This window comes from Xenopus laevis, chromosome 2L (assembly GCF_017654675.1).
Source record: "Xenopus laevis strain J_2021 chromosome 2L, Xenopus_laevis_v10.1, whole genome shotgun sequence".
Classification (NCBI taxonomy): domain Eukaryota; kingdom Metazoa; phylum Chordata; class Amphibia; order Anura; family Pipidae; genus Xenopus; species Xenopus laevis.
Genome location: NC_054373.1, coordinates 161935194 through 161961848, shown reverse-complemented (window position 1 = coordinate 161961848; position 26655 = coordinate 161935194). Strand labels below are relative to the sequence as shown.

General features: G+C 40.7%; 1 protein-coding gene across 3 annotated transcripts in view; it reads right to left on the bottom strand.

The window, feature by feature from the left end:
• The window catches only part of stard13.L (StAR related lipid transfer domain containing 13 L homeolog), a 193771-nt gene that overhangs the window by 65293 nt on the left and 101823 nt on the right, over positions 1 to 26655 (bottom strand). Inside the window, exon 1 of one of the 3 annotated variants that reach the window (XM_018247682.2) lies at positions 18473 to 18820. The exons of the other annotated variants lie outside the window; for them this stretch is intronic. Within the exon in view, the coding sequence (XP_018103171.1) occupies positions 18473 to 18638 (166 nt within the window). The 5' untranslated portion in view covers positions 18639 to 18820. Of the gene's footprint in view, positions 1 to 18472; positions 18821 to 26655 lie in introns of those variants that run through there. 3 annotated transcript variants of the gene reach the window in all.

The window sequence follows — 26655 nt, the reverse complement described above, 5'->3', positions numbered from 1 at the left end:
GATTGGTTGCCATGAGTTACTGCCCAGGTGCAAATTTTCCCAATGTTTATAAATGATCACTAGAATATCATCAACCCTTAGGGGGTTAATTATCAAAGTCCGATTTTATCTCAACATTTTCTGCAGCAAACTCCGATCAAATCTGTTTTTCACGCTTATACATTATTAAATTTTCCCAAAAATTTGTTTTGCAGGAAGATTTCAATGATTTTATCGGATTTTTCATCCAATTTTCCTGATTCTTTTTGATTTTTCACTTGGAAACTCTGATTTTTTATGCTTTTTGCCTAAATCACAGAAAACTTTGGGGTATTGCACGAAACCCAGTGCACATCAAAAAATCATTGGAACTTCTCCTATTGACTTATATGCAGCCTCGACAGGTCTGAGATGCCGGATTTTCAGATTCTGACTTTTCCATCCTCAGGGTTTAATAAATTCCCAAAAATTTGTGATTTTTCAAAAGTCCGATTTTATAAAAAAAAAAAATCACAATTTTTTTGTGATTTTTGCATTTGGAGTTTAGTAAATAGCCCCCTAACTGTGCTTTTTTATACTGTGAGTCAGTTAACTCTAAGGCCAACCCTGACTTTCATACAGACCCATGGGGCCAAAAGCCTGAAAGCAGAAATATCTCAGAATCAGAAACTTCTAAAAAATAGAAAATAAATCTAAACAGCAAAAGTGCTTAGAGAAACACTCCTAATAATAAATCTCTAACTTTTTTATATAGTGCCAACAAGTTACGCCGTGGTTTACATTAGATAAAAAAAGAGGACACAAACATTAATAACAAACAAGGAGTTACAGAGTACAATAGGATTAGAGGGCCCTACTTGCAAGAGTTTTTTCTGTGATGTAACAGAAAAATATAAAGCAGCAGAATTGTAGGCAGAGGGGTAACTTTTCTGGGCCCCTTTGTGGGGATGGTTTGGCTATTTATGACCCACGATTTTGCTCCCATTGCAGCCGGTCATCTGTGACCCTCCCACAACACAAAATTGCAGGTGACTACTGAGGCAGCAGACTCCCTCCGGCCCCGGTACCCCAGGGCACACCCTTCCTTGCTTCCTGGGTCGTTACACCACCGATTGTGGGATACTTCCAAGACAATACTTCAAATGTATAATATATTCCAAATCCCCTACAAAACTAGTGCCTTGGAGGCTTTCTAGGACCACTGATTACCACTTTTATCAGCTCACAGCACTGTACCCAGTCACTCCTAAACTGTGCCGGAGCCTCCTGCACTTGCACATCTCAAATTGCGTCTGAGATTGCACTTTGTTCACTGCACTTGTATAATGGCGCTCGCTAGTCTGTGTGTCTGAATGATGCAGAAGTTAAAGGCTGTCCAGAGGGACACCTACCTGCCAGACCTTGTCCTTGTGCTCCTGGCCTGTGCTCCTTTCTAGATGATTACTTTGCCTGTGTTGGGTAGCAAAGTGTCCATTAGTGCTGCGCTCTGCACCTCAAGCCAGAATTTTAATTGGGAGCAGAGCAAAGCCCCGAAAGCAAGTGCTTAGGTAATGACCACTAAGGGGCACGATTTTGCACTTCTAAGTACTCTTCTATTTGGCATATTAGTAGATAACCTGTCCTATAGTATGCTATGCCTTCATATTCTACTGTCTATATAAGGGAGCAAAATGTTGGATGACTCTGCTTATTTTAAGTCGAGTATATTTTCCATGTAATAGAGTACAGCTAGCAGACATAGCAGACTAATGGCTAAAATGACCCTCTCAATCAAAACTGCTGGAAAAAAGCACCAGTTTAGACACCTGGTACAACTCATGGTGCCCAAAGCTATCATTTTCAATACCAAATACAGTATTCCCTGGATAGAAAGTGCAAGAAGCTAGAGCTCCTGCAGAAAATAAAGCTTCCCTCTACCTCCTCCAGGGGAGGGATAATGCTGAGAGCTGTAGTTCCCTTTGTAATTCAAACCCTGTTTCATCACAGTTGGTCTGTAGATTTGGCTGACATTTATGCCACTCGCTGTTGGTGACATAATGTGCAGCCCAGCATCTTTTCCCAAATAAGAGGTAACATGTGTCTGGCATCAAAAGAAACTGAGATGTTTACAGGGAGAAATTAAAATGCCACGTTTTCATACAGAATGGCGTATGAATGCTTTATTCTTTGTGGGATAGATAAGTGCAATGACATGTCCTTTCGTATGTCATTTATTCCTCTGCCACTGGGGGGATCTCTCTAACACAGGAGTGCCCATACTTTACTAATGCAGGGTCTACTTTTAGTGATGTTGTCCCATTATGATCTACATCCATAATATCACTGCTAGCATTCTGTTTCCTGCAAAATATTATTTATAGGGCATGTAAAGGCAAAAAAATAAAATCCCATTTTTACTTTCTTTAATGAAAAAGAAACCTATCTCCAATATACTTTAATTAAAAAATGTGTACCATTTTTATAAGAAACCTGACTGTCTGCAGTGAAATTCTCCCTTCATTTACTGCTGTGGATAGGAATTGTCAGATGGTCCCTAACTGCTGAGCAGGGAAACAATCATACTTATGTACAGCAGGGGGAGCCCCCCGCCTTACTTCCCAGCCATGAGGAAACTCAAACAGCTTTGTTTATGATGATTCCTAAGCAGCCCAGACCACACTGAGCATGTGCACAGTCTTAGTCTTGCAAAGATGTTTAACAAAGTTTCAAGATGGCGACCCCCTGTAGCCAACTTTGAAAGCATAAATTATTTGTATGATTAGGCTTGTGGTGCAGTAAGTTTATATTTAGTATACAAAATACAGCATTTCTAACCTTATTTAGACTTGACATGCCCTTTAAAGGGATACTGTCATGGGAAAAAAAATATTTTTTTTAAAACAGAGTTGCTCAATTAGTGTACAATCTGAAAGCAATTATGGCAGGGGCATATCTGCCCCTTGAACCTCAACACAAGGTTAACAGTGCAGTATGGATAGGCTCAACACAGCCCTATACTTAATGTCTGCCATAGGGCAGGTGGCAAGAACACAACTCTCTCCAGTGCTCTCTCACTTACCTGTCTGAATGACAAGTTGGGGAATGGGGAATTAGTGGACGGGCCCACCCCTTAAAAATACAGTGCTAAGCCTTATGAGCATACCTCCCAAAATAAAAATAAATAAAAAGAGGGACAAAAAAGTTGCCACACGTAGTGGTGCAACATTTTTGACCATGCCCACTTTTGTGACCACACCCCCTAATTACCATGTTAATTTTACAAAACTTCACAGGTTATAAAAGTTTGAACATATTTCTGTGTTTTTTTTCAGTAATTACAGTTTATTATTATTTATTATTTACTTATCTAGATACATTTGAATTGTTACAAATGTATCTAATCTTCTGTTGTGGATGTTCTGGGCTCTCTGCCAAAAGCCAATTAAGTTAGAAACTTTGTTTCTTTTTCTGGCTGTCCAGTGCAGAGAAAAACTGGACTTTCCAGTACAAATGAGGGACTGCAGGTTGAGCTGGCAAAAGAGGGACTGTCCCTCTAAAAACAGGATAGTTGGAAGGTATGTTGAGTACTGTGTTGCCAAATGCAGGCACAGATGCTGCAAATGCTGCAAAAGAGAGTGCAGAGAACGCAGACCATTCAGTAAAGTGCAGGGACACAAGGCCCAAACATGTAGTAGCTTTGTTTTCCCAGTTTAGCTCAAGAGATTAAACCATCAATTTTATTATGATAAAAACAATAGACAAAAAGTATATTGAGTGCAGTTTATGCATTTATTCATTGCACTTAAACAAGGGGGGATACTGCCTCTTTAAGAGATCAGGCTGTGCTCATGCCATGCACAGCACTGTGGTTCCAGATCAAACATCCCTTTTTATGTACATAATTTGCTCTGAGGCAAAACATGTAAAGAATGATGAAATCAGGCTTGTCATTGTAAATATTGCGCTCCCACAGACACAAAAGGCAGCTGACAGGCAGCTGAGAAGCATTTGATGAGTATAAGACAAACTGAGGTTTAGTCATTTCACTAGGCAGGAAAATAAGCAGTGATAAGCTGTGTCTGAATTCTAGATCATGGGATTTATTAATGGTTTTGCAACAGTGATACCAGTATAAGTGCTGTGACTCCCTGCCATGCCACTGACCTGGACTTGTCTTGGCCAAGTTGCTTAAAATATAAAAATTCCATACAACTTTCCCACAGTTGGGACTCACTTATACAGAGCAGATTTTTGGGTAACACAGAGATGGCTCCAACCTGAAGGGTTGTTCCTTGGCCAAAACTGCAATAATATATGTTTAAACTGTGTACACTACTGTAAAACAAAAGAGTTGCACGAGGCCACAGAATTTATATGTGTCATGGAAATCCAAAATGGAATCGAATATGCTCATCTTCAAGGTTTTATTGTTTTTTATAATACAGCCAGTCTTATAACATTAGTGAAATCAATGATTAACAGTGATATCAAAAAGCACAATAAATACATACACCTCACCCCAGGGGATTTGGAGGATTTGTAGTGGGGGAGAAAATAGAATTTTGCCTCAGTCTAATGGTTCAGAAGTAACACGTTGGCAATGTTCTGGCACCTTCAAAGGCACCCGACAAAAACTTTCTGTCTTAAGCTGACCATACAATAAAAAATCCTCTCGTTTGGCGACATCGCCAAACGAGCGGATCTTTTCCCCGATATACCACTAACGGCAGGGCTATATCAGGGGTAATCTGAACATTGGGCCCTATGGCCGAACAATTGGATTATGACAAGCACAATGGGCTCAGACGGGTCGTTCAGGAGAAAAATCAAACCTTCCCGATCGATATCGATTGGAAAGACCCATCAGAAGCCTCCATACACGGGCAGATTAGCTGTCAAATTGGTCTAAACTACCGATATCGGCAGCATTATCTGCTTGTGTATGGCCACCTTTATCTGATCTACGAGACAACCGATATCCAAGGCTTTTACTGATATAGGTCGTGAACGGAAAACAAGAATTGCTTTTTATGGAACATAAGTATCCACCAGAACCCTACAGTTGAAATCTACAGGAACAAATAAATGCAGGTATATTTGGCTGATTAATGGCACAATACCCAATCACTATAGCATTCTGAAAGCTTCCTTGTCGACCAGCGTATGACGCCTATTTGTGACTATTGTCTGTAACTAAAGTAGTTGTTTACCGACACTGGGGGGTAGCTATTTCCATTCACACTCCCCGTTCTATGTCAGGGGGCTATTATTTACAAAGGCAAATGCATGCGAAAGGATTAAAGCAAGTTGAATGCTTTTCACCCTGTTGAACCGGAGTTCATTAATTAAGGGAAAGTTTTCTTATCTGTGAGGTCACAGCAGAGTTTCCCTTCTTGCTTCAGTGCTCCTTGCTCAGCTGCTTTCTGTAAATGTCAAGAATAACTAAAGTTCTCTTTATTGCTTTGCTGACACATGAATGTATTGGCCAGTGTCTCCATGAAATGCAGAGCATGTTGGGACTTGCTTGATGAAGCATGTTTGGCCCATGTACGGTAGCAGATCTGGCGTATCGTGAACATTAGACTGGTTTGTATTACGCTTGTTATTATGCCTTGTGTTACATACTACCCTTCAGCCAGTCTTTTTTTTCCCAAGGATACTTGGCACCACATAAGGTTCTTCTGTTCTACATTCCTATTACAGCTAGCTGGGCAGAAAACAAGTGTAACAGTGTAATAACCTCTATGAAACACACTTGCTAATTAAAGCTAGTATGCTACCTATTTAACTTACTTTTGGAAAAAAATGAAAATCTTTCCAAAGTCAACTGTGAAAGTGTAGGGCACTATTTATATTCTTCACTGACACTTTCTTTTTTCCCCCCATCATGTACCTACATCTTCCTATGATTGATTGCACAGGGGCCCTCTACCCTTTGACAGTTGAGGCTGTACAGAGTAGGGGGAGACTGTGTATGATATTCTGTAGTAATTACAGATACCGAGATCTGGATTGAGCAGCCTTGAACTTTAGTGATGAGATAAATGGGGAAGTCCCCTGTGGGTTATGGCACGGGAAAGGTATACTGTATAACTTTACTCATATAAATTAAATGAATTGTCATTGCTACTGTCATTATCTTGATGCACCTTGTGCCTGTACTGCTAAACTGGCCCTAAGTATCTCACGTGTAATCCAGTACTATCTTCAGCTCTTACATGTAGAAAGATACTTAAAGGATAAAGTATGGCCAATGGCATCTGTATGGTCTGCATGCGTGTTAAAGGGGTTGTTTACCTTTGAGTTAACTTTTAGTATGATGTATAGAGTGCTATTCTGAGACAATATGCAATTGGGTTTTCTTTTTATATTATTTGTGGTTTTTCAGTTATTTAGCTTTTCATTCAGCAGCTCTCCAGTTTGACATTTCATCAGTCTGGTTCCTAGGGTCTACATTACCCCAGCAATCATGCATTGAGGCTGCAATATGAATAGGAGAGAGCCCGATTAGAAAGACGAGTAATAAAAAAGGTAGGAATAACCACACATTTGTAGCCTTAAAGAGCATTTGTTTTTTAAATGGGGTCAGTGACCTCCATTCGAAAGCGATTGTAAAGAGCCAGAAGAAGGAGGCTAATAATTAAAAAAAACTATAGAAAATAAATAATGAAGACCAGTTGAAAAGTTGGTTAGAATTGGCCATTCTATAACATACTAAAAGTTAACTTAAAGGTGAACCACCTCTTTAAGTATGTGTGAGATATGTGGAATCTGAGAGCAGAATGCAAGTCTTTGTGATTTAGGTCTGTATACTGCACTTGTGTAATAGGTTCGGAAGAATATTCTTATGTGTGTGATGCACCTGCCCAGAAACATAACAAAGGATCATCTTCATATGACTGGGTGCTTGTGATTCAATCCACTCCAACCAATGACTTTTTCTATCCATTAATTCATAACCTTGGGAATTTCCCATGCACACAGGTGCACTATGCAGTACTATTTATCAGAAGGTGCTATGTACATAAAATGCAGTAAATCACATATTTGCTTTCATCACTTTGACTGAAACCAACAGCTGTTTCGTTACAATATGGTGTATAGACCCATAGAGTTAACTCCTTGAGTAGTTTACAAAAATCCCTATTAGGTTTGACCTTTATTTTTTATTTCCTCACAAGGCAACTTCTAGTGACTTCAGGAAAAGCATTGTGCAAAAGCATTTTCTTTTGCCCATAGTAGTGCAGATTTAACCAAAGGTACTAATGAGCACTGTACTTTACACCTATTTTCCCTGCCACAGAAGTTGGGTACTATTCCTATTAAGTAATAACGTGCCAACACCTGTCCATCTACTGACTGGCAGCTAGAAGTTACCCGCCAGGACCATAATATTTCATACGTTAATCTGTTACACTCACGCGTGGACAAAGCTGCTTCTGTGACAACTTTGTTACATTGTTCAATAGTCAAAGTATAAATAGAGATGAATTGTAAATCTGTGTCCAAGTGCGAAGAACAAGTTGTATCTTGGATCCCAACCAGCTACAAGATTAAAATATCTGTCAGACTGACACATTGTGTCTCTAAATAAAATGTCACATGTGTTATTGTGCTTTAGTTATAAATATTCAGGCAATAAATATAGTCTGCATTTGACTCAGGACCCTGGCTGAAATGCCCGTGATGGGTTGATTACACACAAGCTACAGTAAGACTATGGGGCACATTTATCAAAGGTCGAGTTGTGTTTGCATAAAAAATGTAAGTTTTTTTTAAGGTAGTTTTCAGTCAAAAACTTAAATTTTAGGTGTTTAAAAATTTTTTTTGGATTTTGTAAAAAAAACAAAAAACTTTTTTGAGATTTATTATATCCCTGAAGCTGGAAATAGCTTGAATCCGAAAATACTAAAAACGGTCGAGGTCATGTAGAAGATTTGCAATTGGTCAGCACTCACCAAACATTCATGGAAGAAAATCAATAAAGTGCACGTGAAGAGCTTGTTGCTTGTTGGAGAACCCAGCCATGTAAACCAATAAAGGCTTTTTAAATTGATTCTATGGAAGGTGCTGTAACATCTATTGACATACCTCCCAACATTGCCATGCGTAGCGCGGCAAACATTTTTTGACCACACCCATTTTGTGGTGGCCACACACCCAAGGGACTTATTTGCTTATCTCAAAATTTTTACAAAGTATCTTAGTAGCACGTTAGCTGTTCTGGGCTATCTGCCAAAAGCCAATTAAGTTAAAAACTTTTGTTTCTTTTTCTGGCTGTTCAGTGCAGAGAAAGTCGGGACTTTCCAGTACAAACTCTGGACTGCGGGTTGAGCTGTCAAAAACGTGACTGTCCTGCTACGGGACAGTTGGAAGGTATGTTATTGATACTGAGGTCATGTAGCAATCAATGGCAGAGGTCCCCATAACCTTTTGAAGATGTTTATAGCCTTTATGATGTTTGAGTTTTTTTCGGTGGGTTTTACTTGAAAACTCCATTCATTTGAGCAAATCGAGTTTTTTTCCTGTGGAAAACTCAATTAGTTTGAGTTTTCTGGTTGTTCACCCCAAATTCACTGATTCGAGTTTTTTCTTAAATCGGAATTTGAGTCGTGAGTTTATTCGAAGTATAAAAAAACCTCACAAATTTCTAAAACTCGACCTTTGATAAATCTGCCCCATATGTATTTATAGCTTTTATGAATAAGCTAATCCTTTCTGCGTGCCCCGTGGGCATGAGGGTGCAGCAATCATTCCGATCCTCTGACATGCTTTATCACAGGCTAGAGACAATGGCAATGTGCTTAATTATTAACGCATGTTCTGTTAGGGTAGTTACATAATAAGGCTGCAGAGATCGCAGCTCCACCTCATCGCTATGAAACCAAGCCAAGGGCTGACATGAAACATAACAGCTGCAGGTATAAATAAGGGAAGGATTTTTAGCAGTTGAACACCATTCTGCTTAATGAGATGAGCACTATCACCTACTAGAATTCTTGTTTACCAATGTCTATCAAATCATTCCAGTGCAGTATTTAAGTAGGAAATTAGGTTATCTTTTTTTATGAGCAGTATGCATGCAAACAATACATATGATTAATAAATCAGCCTCTGCGTTGTGGATCTTTAAGTGCCATGGCTGACTATGAGATGTACTACTGCGGCCCATAAATCTCCCGATAGTGCATCTCCACTGGCAATAATTGAAATCAACTGTGGCAAAACCTACGTGCCGCTTCAAGGAAACTCCTGTGGACAGTGTGACGTGTAGGTTTTACCACCAGTTGATTTCAATTATTGCTGGTGGAGAAGCTTTTTTTGGGTGAATTATTGCCTGCAGTAGCACCAATATCTCCCAGTCGGCCATTACCCTTAGCTTTCAAATTGTCAGTGTTTTCGAAAGCTAACTTTTTAACAGTTCAGTTCTCTGGAGCTTGCACTTTACCAATTTATATGCTAACAAAGTCATCAGTGCACAGCACAATTTGTTGGGTCAGCTGGTGTCATACATTGAGCACAGATGTACCAGTGCTCCTTTTGATGCTGAGATCCCAAACCTCTTATACCCGTAAGACACGTTAAACTGTACAAATAGTTGGGGAGAAACACATGCCATATAAGGACTGTGATTGGCTATTTGGTAGCCCCTATGTCAGGGATCCCCAACCTTTTGAACCCGTGAGCAACATTCAGAAGTAAAAGGAGAGCAACACAAGCATGAAAAATGTTCTTGGGGTGCCAAATAAGTGATTGGCCATTTGGTAGCCCCTATGAGGATTGTCAACCTACATTGAGACTCTGTTTGGCAGTACACCTAGTTTTTATACAACCAAAACTTGCCTCCAAGCCTGGAATTCAAAAATAAGCACCTGCTTTGGGGCCACTGGGAGCAAAATCCAAGGGTTTGGAGAGCAACATGTTGCTCACGATTTACTGGTTGGAGATCACTGCCCTATGTGGACTGGCAGCCTACAGGAGTCTTTGTTTAGCAGTACATCTCGTTTTTATGCAACAAAACTTGCCTCCAAGCCTGGAATTCAAAAATAAGCAGCTGCTTTGAGGCCACTGGTGAGCACCATGTTGTTCATGAGCCATTGGTTGGGGATCAATGTTCTAACATAGAGAATAGCACTAAAAATATTAATTTAGAAAGGGGGTTATCCTGGGTGATTATGCTTATTTTAAAAGTGTATGTAAGAATCACCCTGCCATGTAACTATTGAATTGATTGCCTTGGGGGTGTGAACTTAGGGGCATCAGGAGTTTTATTGCTGAAGACAAACATGAAAAAGATGTTGTGAAAGATGCAAAAAGCCTTAGTACTGAGAGATCTCAGCCATTATTTGGCTGACAAATGGCTGCAACGGCACATCCATGTAGTTTATTGGCTGATGCTGTTTGAGGATCTTCTCTTGAGAGTGGCTGTAAACGATGTGTATCTTCAAAATATGGAGGCATAGGCAGGCATCTGGGCTTGCAGCCACCTGTATGCTGCCCTCCCTGCATCTCCATGCTTACCTCCCATGCACAGACCAGGATAATGAGTAATGGTAATGTGCTCTCTACGCTAAGGGGCAGATGTATCAAGGGTCGAATATCGAGGGTTAATTAACCCTCGATATTCGACTGCCGAATTAAAATCCTTCGACTTCGATATTCGAAGTTGAAGGATTTTGCGCAATTCGTTCGATCGAACGATTCGAAGGATTTTAATCCATCGATCGAAGGATTATCCTTTGATCAGAAAATTGTTGGGAAGCCTATGGGGACCTTCCCCATAGGCTAACATTGGCCTCGGTAGGTTTTAGGTTGCGAACTAGGGGGTCGAAGAAATTTTTAAAGAGACAGTACTTCGATTATCGAATAGTCGAACGATTTTTCGATTCAAAGCCGTAGTCGAAGGTCGAAGTAGCCAATTCGATGGTCGAAGTACCATTCGAAATTCGAACTATTTTTCCTCTATTCCTTCACTCGAACTTAGTGAATGGGCCCCTTAAAGTGCCATATTTACAGTTCTAAAAATGTGTTTCTTAAAATGACCAAGGTGCTGGGAACTGGGGCAAATTCACTAAGATTCGTAGTTGCGCCAGGCGTAACTTCGCCGCACTTTGCCGCACCTCGCCACACTTCGCCAGGCGTAGTTTCGCCAGCGCTTCGCAAATTCACTAAAATCCGAAGTTGCGCTCAGGGGTAGCGTAAGGTTGCGAAGTTGCGCTAGCGTTGATTCGCTAAGTAAAGCGAAGTTACGCTAGCGAAGGCTAATTTGCATACGGCGCCAAATTCAAATTTCAATGGAGGAATACGTATCAGCACTACAAATGGCTAGAAAAGCTTCAAAACATCAAATAAAATTTTTATTTTGCCCTACACATGTGCCCACTGTCTAGGTAAGTTGCCATGAGTCAGGAGATGTAGGGGGGAAGGAGGGGAGCCCCAAAAAAATTTCTATCACCCATAATGTAGAAAACACGCCAGCGTTTTTTGGGACTTAGAAAAAATTTTGCCTTTTTTTGAAGCAATCCCTATCTACTCTATTGCGCTTCGCCTGGTCTGAGGTGGCGAAGGAAGTCTAGCGTAAAAGGTAGCGTTCAGTACACTGCGCGCGTTAGTGAATTTGCGTAGTTACGTCGCTAGCGAAACTTCGCCAGGCATAAGGGTGCGAAGTAACACTAGCGAAACTACGCCAGCGTTCGTTAGTGAATTTGCGCAGTAACGAAAATGCCAAACGCTAGCGAAGTAACTCTAGCGTTCGGCGCTTCGGCACTTAGTGAATTTGCCCCACGTGTCCCCACCTTGCCTCATTGCAAAAACTTATTTTTAGAGTTTTCAAAGGCTCTAAAAAGATCTTGCTGGGGGGGCGGTAAAATAATTATGGCACTGTTAATTGGTTCCTTTACATACTGCAATGAGGGTACAGTTTGGTACAAAGGTCAGGGGGATTGGTAGTGACATTATTAGTAATATTCCTTTAGACTGTAAGTTTTATGATCTGGATAATATCAATGAAAAACGCCCTTGCCTATAATTACAACTCAAAGCAAGGGGATTTTTACACCCAGCAAGCATTGTACATTTTCATGCCCAAGTGAATTTTCACTCCTTGATACAGACAACTGTTCACACCGTGATTTTCACCAGACGTACAACGTACAATTAGCATTCCATCTATTGACTTCATTTATTATTTCTGAGATGTTTATTTTTACCTTTTGTTTATTTCCATTTCTGATTACTAGAAAAATATTTGTTCTGGTTTGGCGCATTCCAATTTGCCCATACATTTACCCACGTTCCTCTCCTGACATTGTGTGATCTCACTGTAACGTCAGTGCAAACGATTCACTTCAATGGGGAGAAAAAAACAGCAACACAATTAGTATTAGTGAGTGATCAACCTTCATGGAAAACCCATTTCTTCTAATGTATCCTTACAAATGAATGGCAAATATGTTGAGGGTTACCAAGCCAAATTGTGCAGTGCTTTCAACTAGATTTAATTAAGAAGATTTGTTAGGGCAATTTTGCCATCTCTTTACTTTTAGAGAAAGAAGGCTGCAACGTTGTGAAGTGGTAACTTTATAATTCTACACCAGGGCCAGAAGGACTGTATCAGGTCCAGACTGGCAATCTGTGGGTTCTGACAAAATCCAGAGGGATTGCTGTAAAATGCCATAGACCTAGGAACCCCAATCTTTTATACCCATGAGCCACATTCAAATGGAAAGGGGGCTGGGGAGCAACACAATTATGCAAAAAGTTCCTGGGTGCCAAACAAGAGCTGTGCTTGGCTATTTAGTAGCCTATTTATGGACTGGCAGCCTACAGGAGACTCTGTTTGGGATTACTCTAGGTTTGTATGAAACTAAAACTTGCCTTCAAGCCAGGAATTGTATAAGCACTTGCTTTGAGGCCACTGGGAGTAACATTCAAGGGGCTAGTTAGCAACATGTTGCTTACAAGCCACTAGTTGGGCCTCTGTGTACTTGAAATGCCTGGGCCTATTTTGAATCCCAGTCAAGATCTGGACAGTATTCTTGATGCAAATGGGAAATTGGGCAAATCGCTGTACTTACTAGTAGTTGCCTCCAGCTTGCACCAAGTCACTTGACTATGGAGATATATGCATACACCCAACCTGGAGCCACACCATATAGAGTCAGCTGGTGGTTTCTATAGCTTTTGTTTCCCCCAAAACATTCACTTGTCACCTGGGGAAGGCTGAGCTCACTGTGTATAGTGCCAGACAGGACAAACAATAGGACTGTATGGATGACTGTAACACAGCAGAGTTGCCATGGGAAGACAAGGAGCTACAATTCTAATTCACACATATTGACTTCTGGTCACCAACGCACTGAATTAAACTCTATCAAATATTAATTTGCTACTTATCATTATAAGCTGACCATACATGTAAATATCTGCTTGTTTGGTGAAGTCAGAAAAGAGTGGATCTTTTCCCAACATGATAACGTTGAGGCTGTCAGGGTAAGAACTGCATCAATGTGCCAATATGCTCCTCACCCTGATGGGATTTTTAAACTTGCCCAATAAATATCTGCCCAATTTCTGGGTAACTTTTATGACCCAGTGTATGGCCACATTTAGAATCAATGGTCCAGACACTAGTCTTTTGTTCCACTGAAATGATTTATGTCATTGTTTCCTATGGTGCATGTCACATGGGCAACAGAAGCATAGTGTAGACCAGGGATCCCCAACCTTTTGAACCCGTGAGCAACATTCAGAAGTAAAAGGAGTTGGGGAGCAACACTAGCATGAAAAATTTTCCTGGGGTGCCAAATAAGTGCTGTGATTGACCATTTGGTAGCCCTATGTGGATTGTAAACCTGTATTGAGGTTCTGTTTGGCAGTGCAGCTGGTTTTTATACAACAAAAAGAATAAGCTCCTGCTTTGAGGCCACTGAGAGCAACATCCAAGGGGTAGGAGAGCAACATGTTGCTCACGAGCTACTGGTTGGGGATCACTGGTGTAGACTCATGAAACACTGCAGCCCCATACGAATATCCCATTTCATTGTAATCTCCATAATATATGTAACAGTTTGATTCCACACACAGTCAAGCTGCAAATACAGTACTTGCCGCAATGTTATTACTACTACAAACTATTTTCACCTTTCAACCAAAGGTGACTGCAGTCATTGTAATTATGCAAGTGCCCAGGAGCCTGTCCTTATGTACACACAAAACTGTCCCACCCTTAGGAGAATCAGATATCATCAGGGAGTAACGTAAAAGGAGTATTTTAGTCAAGTGAGGTGTAAAGAAAAAAGTTTTCATATAAAAGCAAATTGATTTTAAAGAATATAATTTTTTTACATTGACACAAGACGTAAAGGTCTTTCTGTAACACTGAAAGGTTCCGATTTCATAAATTTATGCTGATTTTAAGCTCAATACATTTTCCTTTGCCAAGCCTCCTTATCTTTCTCTCATTCACTATTCATGAGCCACAGGCTTTCCAAGCAGCAGTGCAGTAAAGAGATTCAAAGGGTATATGATCCCGAATTGTCTTGTGAGAGAGTGTATATATATATATATATCTAAAGTATAGCCATAAAGCAAGACTGAACTACTGTAGTTTAAAAAAAAAAGGAAACAGGAAACCAACAGAAAACGGATTCCCTTACTATAGTAAGTAGTAATTACTTTTTCAACAGATAAATAAAAATATTCTCCCTAAAACTTTACGACTTTGCACAGTGTTACTTATTGTATTGAACCAAAAGTAAGCATTTTATTCAGAAAACAGTATTACAGTCCCCTTTGCATTAACATAGCAAGATAAGACTAAAACCCAGTGCCTCATTAACCTTATTCTGCCGAGTATAATGCTAATTATCATGGTCGCTATTAAGCGTAACGCTTAATAGCGACCTGGAGGCACCACTAATGTTCTTGTTATGGAAACAGAAAATACAATAACAATGAAGTAGTTTCCTGATACAGAACACTGGAGCATGAAACCTTTTTTCCAAAAGGTGCAGCACGGAACAATACATTGCAAAGAAGCAAGTGAGACAATAATCAATGAATGTGAATGTATTTCTAGAAATTATAAACAGCACGCACCCAAACTGTTTATAATTGATATTTATTATTGAACAGAGGATGGCTTATTTATCAGTATGGAAAAAGTTTGGCAAGAAGGAAGCTCACAAGCTGTTGTCTTTTCCCTCAAATCCAAGGTTTTTCAGGCTTTGTGGGATTAATCTCCCCTTCTCTACACTGTTGCCACAAACGCTTAAAGGGATTGTTCACATTTAGATTAACCCTCGATATTCGACTGGGAATGAAAATCCTTCGACTTCGAATATCGAAGTCGAAGGATTTTGCGCAAATACTGCGATCGTACGATCGAAGGAATAATTGTTCGATCGAACGATTCGAAGGATTTCAATCCAACGATCAAAGGATTATCCTTCGACCAAAAAAACTTAGCCAAGTCTATGGGGACCTTCCCCATAGGCTAACATTGGGTTCGGTAGCTTTTAGGTGGCGAACTAGGGGGTCGAAGTTTTTTCTTAAAGAGACAGTACAGTACAGGACTATCGAATGGTCGAATAGTCGAACGATTTTTTGTTCGAATCGTTCGATTCGAAGTCGAAGTCGTAGTCGAAGGTCGAAGTAGCCCATTCGATGGTCGAAGTAGCCAAAAAAACACTTTGAAATTCGATTTTTTTTTACTTCGAATCCTTCACTCGAAGTTAATGAATTGGCCCCATAGTGTGATGTAGAGAGTGATATTCTGAGACAATTTGCTATTGGTTTTCATTTTTTATTATTTGTGGTTTCTGAGTTGTTTAGTTTTTTATTCAGCAGCTCTCTATTTTGCAGTATCAGCAAGCAGGTTGCTAGGGTCCAAATTACCCTAGCAACCATGCATGAATAAGAGACTGGAATATGAAAGGAGAGGGCTTGGATAGAAAGATGAGTAATAAAAAGCAGCAATAACAATACATTTGCAGCCTTACAGAGTATTTTATTTAAATGGGATCAGTGACCACCATTGTAAAGCTGGAAAGAGTCAGAAGAAGGCAGCAAATAATTAAAACATTATACAAAACAAATAATGAAGGCCAATTGAAAATTTGCTTAGAACTGTCCATTCTATAGTATACAAAAAGGTTACTGTAGGGTGGACCACCCCTTTAATTTATACACAGATAACAGATATATAAGGGGTGATTTACAAGTGCACAACCCCCTGGAGAGCACATATTACATAGAAACATAGCAGAAGAAGTTGAAAAAGTCAATCAATTTGTGTTTGTTTTCTAAGTGAGCCCGACCAACTGCTTGTTATTGATACAATTCATAAAGGTTCTTTGCTTTAATAGAATAGGTGCACCAGACTTGTGCCCAGTGAATTAAACGCATGCTCCAGAAATCATGCAACCCCCCATATCTGAAACACAAATGCAACTGTGTCCATTTTAATGCAACGGGTATAATTGAGCTGGGCATAGCTCAGAGTATGGCCACAACTACACTGTCATTATGGGGAAAACGTTGCATCATGAGTAAAAAGCAGCCATTTGCATCGAAATTGCACTTTTCACACTGCACTTGCATTTCTAAATGACTCCTTTGCTCTTCATTCTGCTAACGTTTCTGCTTATAAAAAGTGGCGAAAATAGATATTATTGGGCCCTACAGCAAATTACTTTTCAGACCCCCAAAATGTCTAGAGGTTGACCTGTTTTACCAATATTCAGTGAAATTGTATAAGAATTACGGCCTTATGGGACCCCTATACCTCCTGGGCCCCCTGCAGCCACAGGGTCTGCTTCCTTTGTAGTTACACCCCTGCTTATAAAGCTTCACAGAGATTGTTCGATATTTCTGCCCCAGCAGAGTTTGCAGTCTAAGGTCCCTACCACCTTCACAAGGGTCAATTTAATCAGAAGCCATATGCCTGTATGTTTATAGAGTGTGGGAGGAAACTGCAGTTCATGGAACATCCCACGCAGATAGTGCCCAGGCTGAAATCAAACTCAAGACCCCAACGGTACAAAGAAAATCAGAGTTTTCCCGTATCCTGGTGGGTCAGTCCGACACTGGAGAGACCCCTTATACAGGCACAAAACATAAGAACAAGCAGTCCTATAAACACCAGTTTGATGAGGATGCTCTAAGTGAATGAAGAACACACTAAATCACAAATGCAGTTTAAACTATGTTCATTTTAAGTGCTTGATTTCTATGCATCATGGATAAATGACTTTAAATGTCATTATACTAGTGAGTCTGAGAAATGAAAGGAGTTGTTCACCTTTGAGTTAACTTTTGGTATGATGCAGAGAGTGATAGTCTGAGACAATTTGCAATTGTTTTTCATTTTTATCATTTAAGGTTTTTGGATTGTTTAGCTTTTTATTAAGCGGCTGTCCAGTTTGCAATTTCAGCAATCTGGTTGCTAGGGTCCAAATCACCTTAGCAACCATGCATTGATTTAAATAAGAGACTGGAATATGGATAGGAGAGGCCTGAACAGAAAGATAAGTAATAAAAAGTATCACTAACAATAAAATTGTAGCCTTACAGAGCATTGGTTTTTAGATGGAGTCAGAAAGTCAGAAAGCTGGAAGAAAGTCAGAAAAAAGGCAAATAATTCAAAAACAATAAAAAAAATTATCAATGACGACCAATTGAAAAGTTGTATAACATACTAAAAGTTAGGTGAACCAACCCTTTAAGATATATTGCTAATAAAAGCCAAGCAAGGATTCTGCCATATTTTACAACTATTCAGACAGCAAGGGTGCTGTTTCATTGCAGTCTGTTTAAGCTGACCTCAGCAGCGGAAACAGCATGGCAGCTCCGCTCTTATTATTAAATATAAAACAAGTCCCACTGGTAATAACCTTTGTGCAAGTTTTTTTTTTAAATAAAGTTTTCTTTTTTGATCCCTATGCCATTAACATAAAATCCAACCTAACCCTAAAGCAAATAAACCATAACATCGCCTTGTCTCTTTTATACAGGAAGTTTGCTTTAGATCAGAGGGCTTTCCTTCTTCTGTTAGAAACAATGTTGTACCTAATACAAGCATGGGATCCGCTATCTGGAAACCTGTTCTCCAGGAACTTCCGAAAATTTTTATTTTCATCAAATGAACTACATTTTTTAAAAATGATTACCTTTTTAAAACAGTACCTTGTACTTGATCCCAACTGAGATATAATTTATCTTTATAAGATAAATTTTTTAGATTTTCCATGATTTTTTTAGCAAACGTAATGTGTGGAGGTCCAAGTTTCGGAAAGACCCCTTATCTGGGAAACCCCAGGTCCCGACCATTCTGGATAACAGGTCCCATACCTTTACATACAGGTTTAGGCAAACTATAGTAACCTGGCACAGGCCAGTGCAATATATGGCCCATGGCAGCAACATGGTAACACTTATTATAAGGCCAGGAGGCTGATCTCTATAATACAGGAATATTTATCAGCAGGAATGCTGAAATCCCACAGTCACTCACCTTGTTGTATCTTAGCCAGGAGCTGCTGCCGTGCCAGGATCCTGCTCATTCTATACGGGGATCTCCTTTTCTTATCAAAGCATACATAATACTCCTGGCCTTCAGGTGATACCGAATTTAACCGCTTACAGCCTGACGCGGAACTTGCAGGCTCCTGTTTCCACATCTCTGCACCCCTGAGTGTGTTTCACTACAATAAAAAAACCCTGAGCTTTTCCTCCCACTCCCGGTTATTAGACTGTAAGTCAGAATGGGGCTGCAATGAGAAAGTCATCCAGCCAGAGAGGAGTGCCAGCAGCTCCAGTACAACTCAGGATTCCAGGCCTCTCACATGACCCCCGCGGGCCAATCAAAGGCTGTATGTTGAGTAAAAGTACACCGAGTGGAGGCAAAGTCTTTTGAGGCATGTGTAATCCTCCTCACAAATGCACATATTCAAATGACATACCTTGGGGCTGACCAAGCTGTGAAAAAGCACTTGCGGTTTGAGGCTAAAGAGACAAGTGCAAAGCAGCAATTACAGTGCACAAAAGAATTCCTACTACTGCCTTGTATTGTGTGACCGGCTGCAAACGATAGTGAAACTGTTATTACAGTGCAGCCTTAAAGCACTCTGAAATCTACAATTAGTATCGATATTGGTATATATAGTTTGTGTGAATGTATGTAGATTCTAACAAATAAAAAACATTTTCCTTTTAGTTATTAGCCAACTTGTAAAAGGAACAAATGCATTTTGTGTAAAGTCAGGATTTTACTGAGAGGAATTCAAGTCATTCATGTAATCCATACTCACTAAAATATATGACCGTGCCAGGGCGTAGCTGCTGCAGCACCTCATGGCAACATCATAATGTAAAAAGCTCCTATAAGATTTCTGGAGAGGAATTCCCGTTATCGTTTTTAAGTGTGTCATAACATTGTTTTGACAAACAGCAATACACGGAAAATATACCTTCGTTATTACCTTTTACGTAGATATTTTCTATCATAGGATGACACATACACACACATTTATTTTGTTCTCCACTATATTGTCCCTCTTTCCGTCTGGAAACTGAAAGAGGGACAAAAAAATTTGCTGCGCGGAGCGTGGTGAATTTTTTTGACCACGCCCCTTTTTGCAACCACACCACCTAATTACCATGCCGATTTTACAAAATTTTCCAGGTTATGAGGGTTTGAACACATTTCTGTAGTTTTTATGTTTTATTACAGTTTTACTAATGAAGGTGATTTGCCCTTTAAGCTGTGAGTCTAACTTCTTCCAAGGGACAAAACTGTTACAAATGTATCTTAATCTATTCTGGGCTCTCTGCCAAGCGCCAATTAAGTTAGAAACATTGTATCTTTTTTTGCAGAGAAATCGGGACTTTCTAGTACATAAACAGGACTATGGGTTAAGCTGTCAAAAGAGGGACTTTCCCGCTCAAATGGGACAGTTGGGAGTTATGTTTACAGCACCTCCAGCTTTTATGTATCTTTCATATTTGTAGAACTTGCAAGGTAAAGGTGTCCATACACGGGCTGATAAAAGCTGCCAAATCAATCCCTCCAGACCAAATCAGCAGCTTACTGGGCCATGTTTGGGACCCCCTGACAGAAATCTGTCAGAAAATCAGCCAGTTATCAATCAGACAGGTTTGAATGCATCGACTCATCCAACAAACTTCTGAAGGCACCAATGCACGAACCAGCACCTTATAGCAGCCCCTCTGGCATTTTCCAGAACCCACAGATTGCCAGTCTGGGCCTGGTACTGACATATAAACTGTTATTTTAGTAGACAAGGCCTCCTCCAGATTTTTTGGATGAATCAACAGGCATAAGGCATCAATGTAATCGTTTAGGGTGTCAAACAACTGGACCTTGAACTGGACCAAGATTAATTAATTGATTAATTTCTCTGGCCAAATGCAGCCTTCTGCACAGGACCCATATGATCAGATTATTGGCCCGAGGGTTTAACATGGTGTCAGGCCAATGTGGCCCATCATTTAAGTGCCCAAACTGGCCTGGGATTAACTAATCTGATACTCTGGCAAATAAACAGTCAGATCTTTATATGTTTAGCCGTATTTAGCTAGACATCCTTTCACATGTCCAACAGGCAAACACAGAGCAAGCAGGTGTGATCCTCTTCTCAAAGCCTCTGTGAATGGGAATTATTGCTACTCTAAAGGGCTACATTCTGGTTACTGCTGGGATAATTCTATGCGTTTCCCCTATGCTGTGTTCCAGTCTTTTGTGTTCATTCAGGGCAGCTCCAAAGAGTCATTATCATTTGCAAAGTTTATGAAAATGTGCCGTCTTCTAACCCTGAGAGGGTGACTCATTCCATTTATTTGGTAAGATAAGGGTAAGGTAAAACTGAGAGATTCAGGGAGATTTAGTCGCCCGGCGACTAATCGCCTCTTCTTTGGGGCGACTAATCTCCCCAAACTGCTTTTCCCTGCCTTCCGCCTGCTAGAATGAAAAATCAGCAGCAGCATGGCACTCACGGTGCTTCATTTTCCAAATTCGCCCAAAGTTACTTTGGCGACTTCGGGCGCGCCGCGAGTGCCATGCCGCTGGCGATTTTTCATTCTCTTCCCCACGTGATGCATCCATGGCCCATGGATCAAATATTGGGATAAGAGTAATTAGGTCCTGTGCTTGGTGGCTGGTTCTGACTGTTACCACTTTACCAATTCATGGACACATACAGGGTCAGACTGGGGGGCACAGGGCCCACCGGGCAGCTGTTACAGGGCCCCCCTCCAGGTCCCCTTCCGGGCACCCCACAGAGCCGCCCCGCACTGCACGTGTGCGCACATTTTATTTGCAGCGACCTGCCCGATAAAGGGAGGTCACGGCAGGAAGATTCCATAGAGAGAGGAATATTCGGCAGGGACACATTAAATTCACAACTTGCACTCAAAATGAACAATTTATTAAGATGCATGCTATAGATAGACTATATTGGTTTCTGAACAGTCACATGAGAACCTAAATTCATTGCTAATTAAAGGGTTGTGAAGGCCACACTATTTTCCAACCAAATTATTTGTCCTTGTATAGCCACCATAAAGCTGGCTGTACACGCAAAGATCTGTTTGGTGGCGAGGTCAGCAAAGGAGCGAAACACTCCCTGATATTCCCACCTTGAGGTGTTCAATATCGGGTTGAGCCTAGGGCCCACTAATCGGATCTCAATGGAAGGAATACAGGAGGTCGGAGTAAGGACTGCATTAACCAGCTGATGAGGTCCCCTCTCTAGTGAGATTATTAAACCTGTCCAATTGATATATGGCTGAAAATTGTAGAAGTCCCTTGTCTGCAGCTTTTATCAGCCAGTGTATGCCACCTTAAAGGAGAAGGAAATGTTAAAACTATGTAAGCCTTATCAGAAAGGTCCATTTAAATATACCAGTAAATCCCCAAAGTAATGTTGCTCTGAGTCCCCTGTCAAAAGAAACACTGCATTTCTTTCCTTCTATTGTGTACACATGGGCTTCTGTATCAGACTTCCTGCCTTCAGCTTAAACCTCATTGCCCTGGGCAAGAGCATGCTCAGTTTGCTCCTCTCCCCCCTCCCCTCCCTTCTCTACTGTAATCTGAGCCCAGAGCAGGGAGAGACTCAGGCAGGAAGTGATATCACACCACATTAATACTGCAGCTCCTATTCTAAACAAACAGAGAGTTTCTAGAGCTTTGTACTCAGGTATGGTAAAACATTCTACAGAATAAATATAGCATTCTAGCTTGCACTATTGCAGCTAATCTATTGGCAATAAAATGCCTCCGTAGCTTTCCTTCTCCTTTAAGTCACAACAATTAGATTGGCTTGTTTGGTGAGGTCACCAAATGAGCAGATCATACCCCTATATCCCCACCAGCAGCAATGGATGCTGACGGGTTGTAGGACCGCAACAACTAGCCAATGCAGTCCTCAATAGCAGGAAAATTAAAACCTGCCCAATCCCACATCTGGCCGACTTTTGGCTAGATCAATCGGGGAGACCAGTCGAAAGCCTCCATACACTGGCATACAAGCTGCCAAAGGAATGATACTGGTAGCTTTAATCTGCCCATGTATGGCCATCTTTAGTCTCATTTACCCACCATGATATCAGTAATGTTAACCTAGGACAGAGTTTGGGACTGCAACTGCCCTTGCCATAGACACAAAGAATTTGATTTTGTATAGGAAACTGCTGCATGAGGAGTACAAGACACAATCTTAAATGCAATGAGACATTTTCCTGGGATGGGAGAAAAATTCTGGTTATAACTGGGGCCATGAGTGTTTATCCTCAACAGTTGACGGCTTGAAAGGGACATACTGATCCATGAAATTATGCTAGTGACAAAGAATCTTAACAAATAGCTGGTAATATACTGTTTAAACACAAAAACAAGCCAATACAGAAATAACAAATCAGCACGAACATTTCAATTTCTATGTTCCATCTCATTTTGGTCATTTTCATGGATCATAAAACTGTTAGTAGTGAACGGAAGCTGCATTAAGCTTTGCAGTGAATTATAATTTAAATATCTGAATCATGGCTGTGATCTACAATAACAAATGATTTCCTGCCTTCTGATGCTATAACTGCCATCTTGAGGTTATTATAATATACTTTATGACCTAATTCTACTGTGTTTGCACAACATTAATTTTTTTCCATCATTCTGAGGAATTCATCAGTGTTTTAAACTTTGCAAGCTGAAGTTGCAGACTCAGTAAAAATGTTATCACTGCAGTGTTGGGCTGGGACACCAGGGGCCCACCAGAAAAGCTTAGACCGTGGGCCCACTTTCCAAACTATTATTCCTCCTCTGCTCACTCAACCTCTTTATTCTCCTAGTCTTTTATATATACTTAGTCTATTCTTTCATTATTAAGCATTTTCCCCATAAAGAAATAAGGAATGACCATGAAATTGGCCACATAGTTAGAAGCAAAAGGGCCCACTGACACCTCGGCCCACCGGGACTTTTCCTGATATCCTGGTGGGCCAGTCCGACCCTGTATCACTGACATGATATAAATTAAATAGACATTCACTGGGCTTTCAAATGATTACTAAGTTAAAACGTCAGTGTTTCCATCATTTTGCAGAAACATTGTGTATGCTATGAAGCTATAATACAGTAGAAACACTGGAGAGAAGAAATGTGGGCAATAGTGATGTGCGGGTCAAGAAAAATAGAACCAGTACTTGACCCTAATCTGATCCATCCCGACCTGATCCGAATTTATATACGTGTGCCGACCCAGTCGAGTGTAAGTTCAGGGACGGTAAGAACATAGCAAAGAGCTGCCCGTACATCACTAGTATGGTGAGCATTTTTATAGGAAGATTAATGGCAGCAAATAGGTTTTCACCTAATGTCATAGCTAGGAAAATAAATAGCCATTCTCTCCAAATTTCATCCTAAACGAGTGGATCTTTCCCCGATATGCCACTAACGGCATGGCTATATCGGGGGTAATTCGAACGTTCGGCCGTATCGCCGAACGATCGAATTAGGATGCGCCAAGGGGCTCCGACGGGTCGGTCGGTTAAAAATCAAACCTTCCCGATCGATATCGTGGCCAGATATCGATCGGGAAGACGCGTTGGAAGCCCTCATACATGGGCAGATAAGCTGTCAAATCGGTCCAAACGACCGTTATCGGCAGCTTTATCTGCCCGTGTATGGCCACCTTAACACTTAAAATGACTCCTCCACCCCTCCCCCCAGTTAGCCCCACAGTTTGACCACCACCAGGGGACACTGATTTAAACTGTATAGATAGAAGTGGCATAGGACAGAAGCAGCACGTGGGTTCCTAAACCACTAGAGTAAACAAACTCTAATAGGGGAGTACTTATTAATTGGGTAATGCTGCCCATAGCAACCAATCAGATCTTTGCTTTTGTTTTCAAACTTGTCGGTGACAGTTCAAATCTAATTGTTCATTGGTTGCTATGGGCGACATCAACAGTGATGTTTCTGTCACACCTCCCGTTTTTAGCGGGACAGTCACAATTTTGACAGCTCAAAATTGTCCTGACTTGCTCTTTGATATCTGGCACTGATGCCAGAAAAAGATACTGAACGTTTCTGAAACTTAAAGGAGAAGGAAAGTAATCTTGCACTTGGGGGTGCCAGTGTTATACCAGTGAGCACCATGGAGCGAACCTCTTCCGGCTTCCTCTTTCTTCGTGCGGCTGCACATGCACATTAGAACAAAAAGCTGAACTTTAACTAAAAAGTCGGCAATTTGTTCAATTGCGCATGTGTCTGCCCTGGGAAACTTGAAGAAAGAAGAAGCTGGAAGAGGATCGCTCTGTGGTGCTTGCTGGAATAACCCCGGGCCGGTGCAGTTTTCTGCTGATAGGAGCACCAGAACGGCATTTCAGGTAAGTCAATACATTCACTTGGGGTGCCTAACATTTGGCACCCCCAAGTGCCTGAAGACTTTCCTTCTCCTTTAATTAAATAAGAGGCTTTTGGAGAGCCCAGAATGCTCAGCACCTGCACTAAGATACATTTGTAATTATTGAATATAAGCAAAGATATCATTGTAACTTATAAGATAAGCAGGTATCTTGAGAGAACCGAAACTTTCAGCTTAAAGGGAAATTCACCTTCATTAGCTAAACTGCAATAACACGTAAAACATGGCCCTAAAACCCCCAGAAATGTGTTTGGATTTCAGACATAACCTGTCATATTTTCTAAAATGGACATGTTATTTAGGAGGTGTGGCCACAAAAAGGGCATGTTATTCCCACAACATTTCTGTTAGATATCATACAGATATCAACTATCACCCTGTGCAATTAATCAGCATCACAACATGCTACACGAGTGAGTCAGAAGCCATCTCATAAAATGCTGATACGTTGAAGCACAACCTGTCTCATCTGTTATCTATGGTGAGTTTCAATATCCGCAATGCTTTCCAAACATCAGCAGTGCAATAAATGACATTAGATCCCAATGGGGAGAAGGTACATCTGTTAGAACTGCATCTTATGTCAAATTATTCTCACTGTGATTATGAGCACACAATATAAGAACAACATAATAATTAGCACTGGCAACAAAGACATATAAAGAGACTGAAGAAAGCTAAATAAGACAATCACAGGTGGTGGGGAATAAAGGAGAAACTGTCAGTTTAAGAATATTTCTACAGTGCCACCTAGTGACTCATTTAGAAATTGCATGTCGGAAAATGTATCTTTATGCTGTGTATTATGTTAAAACATAGCTGCATAATTACTACATTTAACCTTTACTTTTATGTAATACACCACATATACCTTTAAAAAATGCAGAGCAGGATTCTGGTTTAATCTTTGGCTGTAATCTTAAACGCCGGCTTTTATCCCAGCAATTCATTATACCCTCTTAAGAGCTTATTCTACCAGCCACCATCAATAGTAACTTAATGCACTTATTGACAGCGTAAGGTTAAAGACACAGGGATAAATAAGAAAGTGCTGAAATTACAAAGCACAATGTCTTTCCTGCAGACCCACTCTAAGAGCCATACATAGTATAGCTGGATTCTGAAGCCTCCAAACCACACACATTTATTACATCCAGTGTAATCTAATTATGAGGATAAATAGCAGACAGGTTTTACTCTCTACTAGCTATGACATCCATCATCTTGACAGGTTGCTCCCAGCTGGGCATGACACTATTTTCTATAATGAAGCAGGCTGCTTTTACTGTATAGAAGACATCAGCCCAGACTACAATGCAAATTAATATCCATTTATACTTGTCTTTTTTTATTTTAATGTTTAAAACCTTCTGGAGACTAAAAGCACAATTTAATTTGCTGCTTCAGGCAGTGGTGTAACTACCGTGGGAGCAGGGGGTGTGATTGGGCGAGGGCCCGCACCCCCTCAGGGCAGCTCACGCGCCACTGATTCCAGGCGGATTCCAGGCGTACGGAGGGGGGCGGGGGCCTGGCTGCACGCCCCCCCCCAGTTACGTTGCTGGCTTCAGGCTTGCAAAACGTTTATCCCAGCCCTGGAGGACATGTACACTAGTGACCTTTTTGCACTGTACAGGTATGGGACCTGTCATCCACATCCAGAATGCTCGGGACCTGGGGTTTTCCGTATAAGAGATTTTTCCATAATTTGGATCTCCATACCTTAAGTATACTACAAAATAATTTAAACATT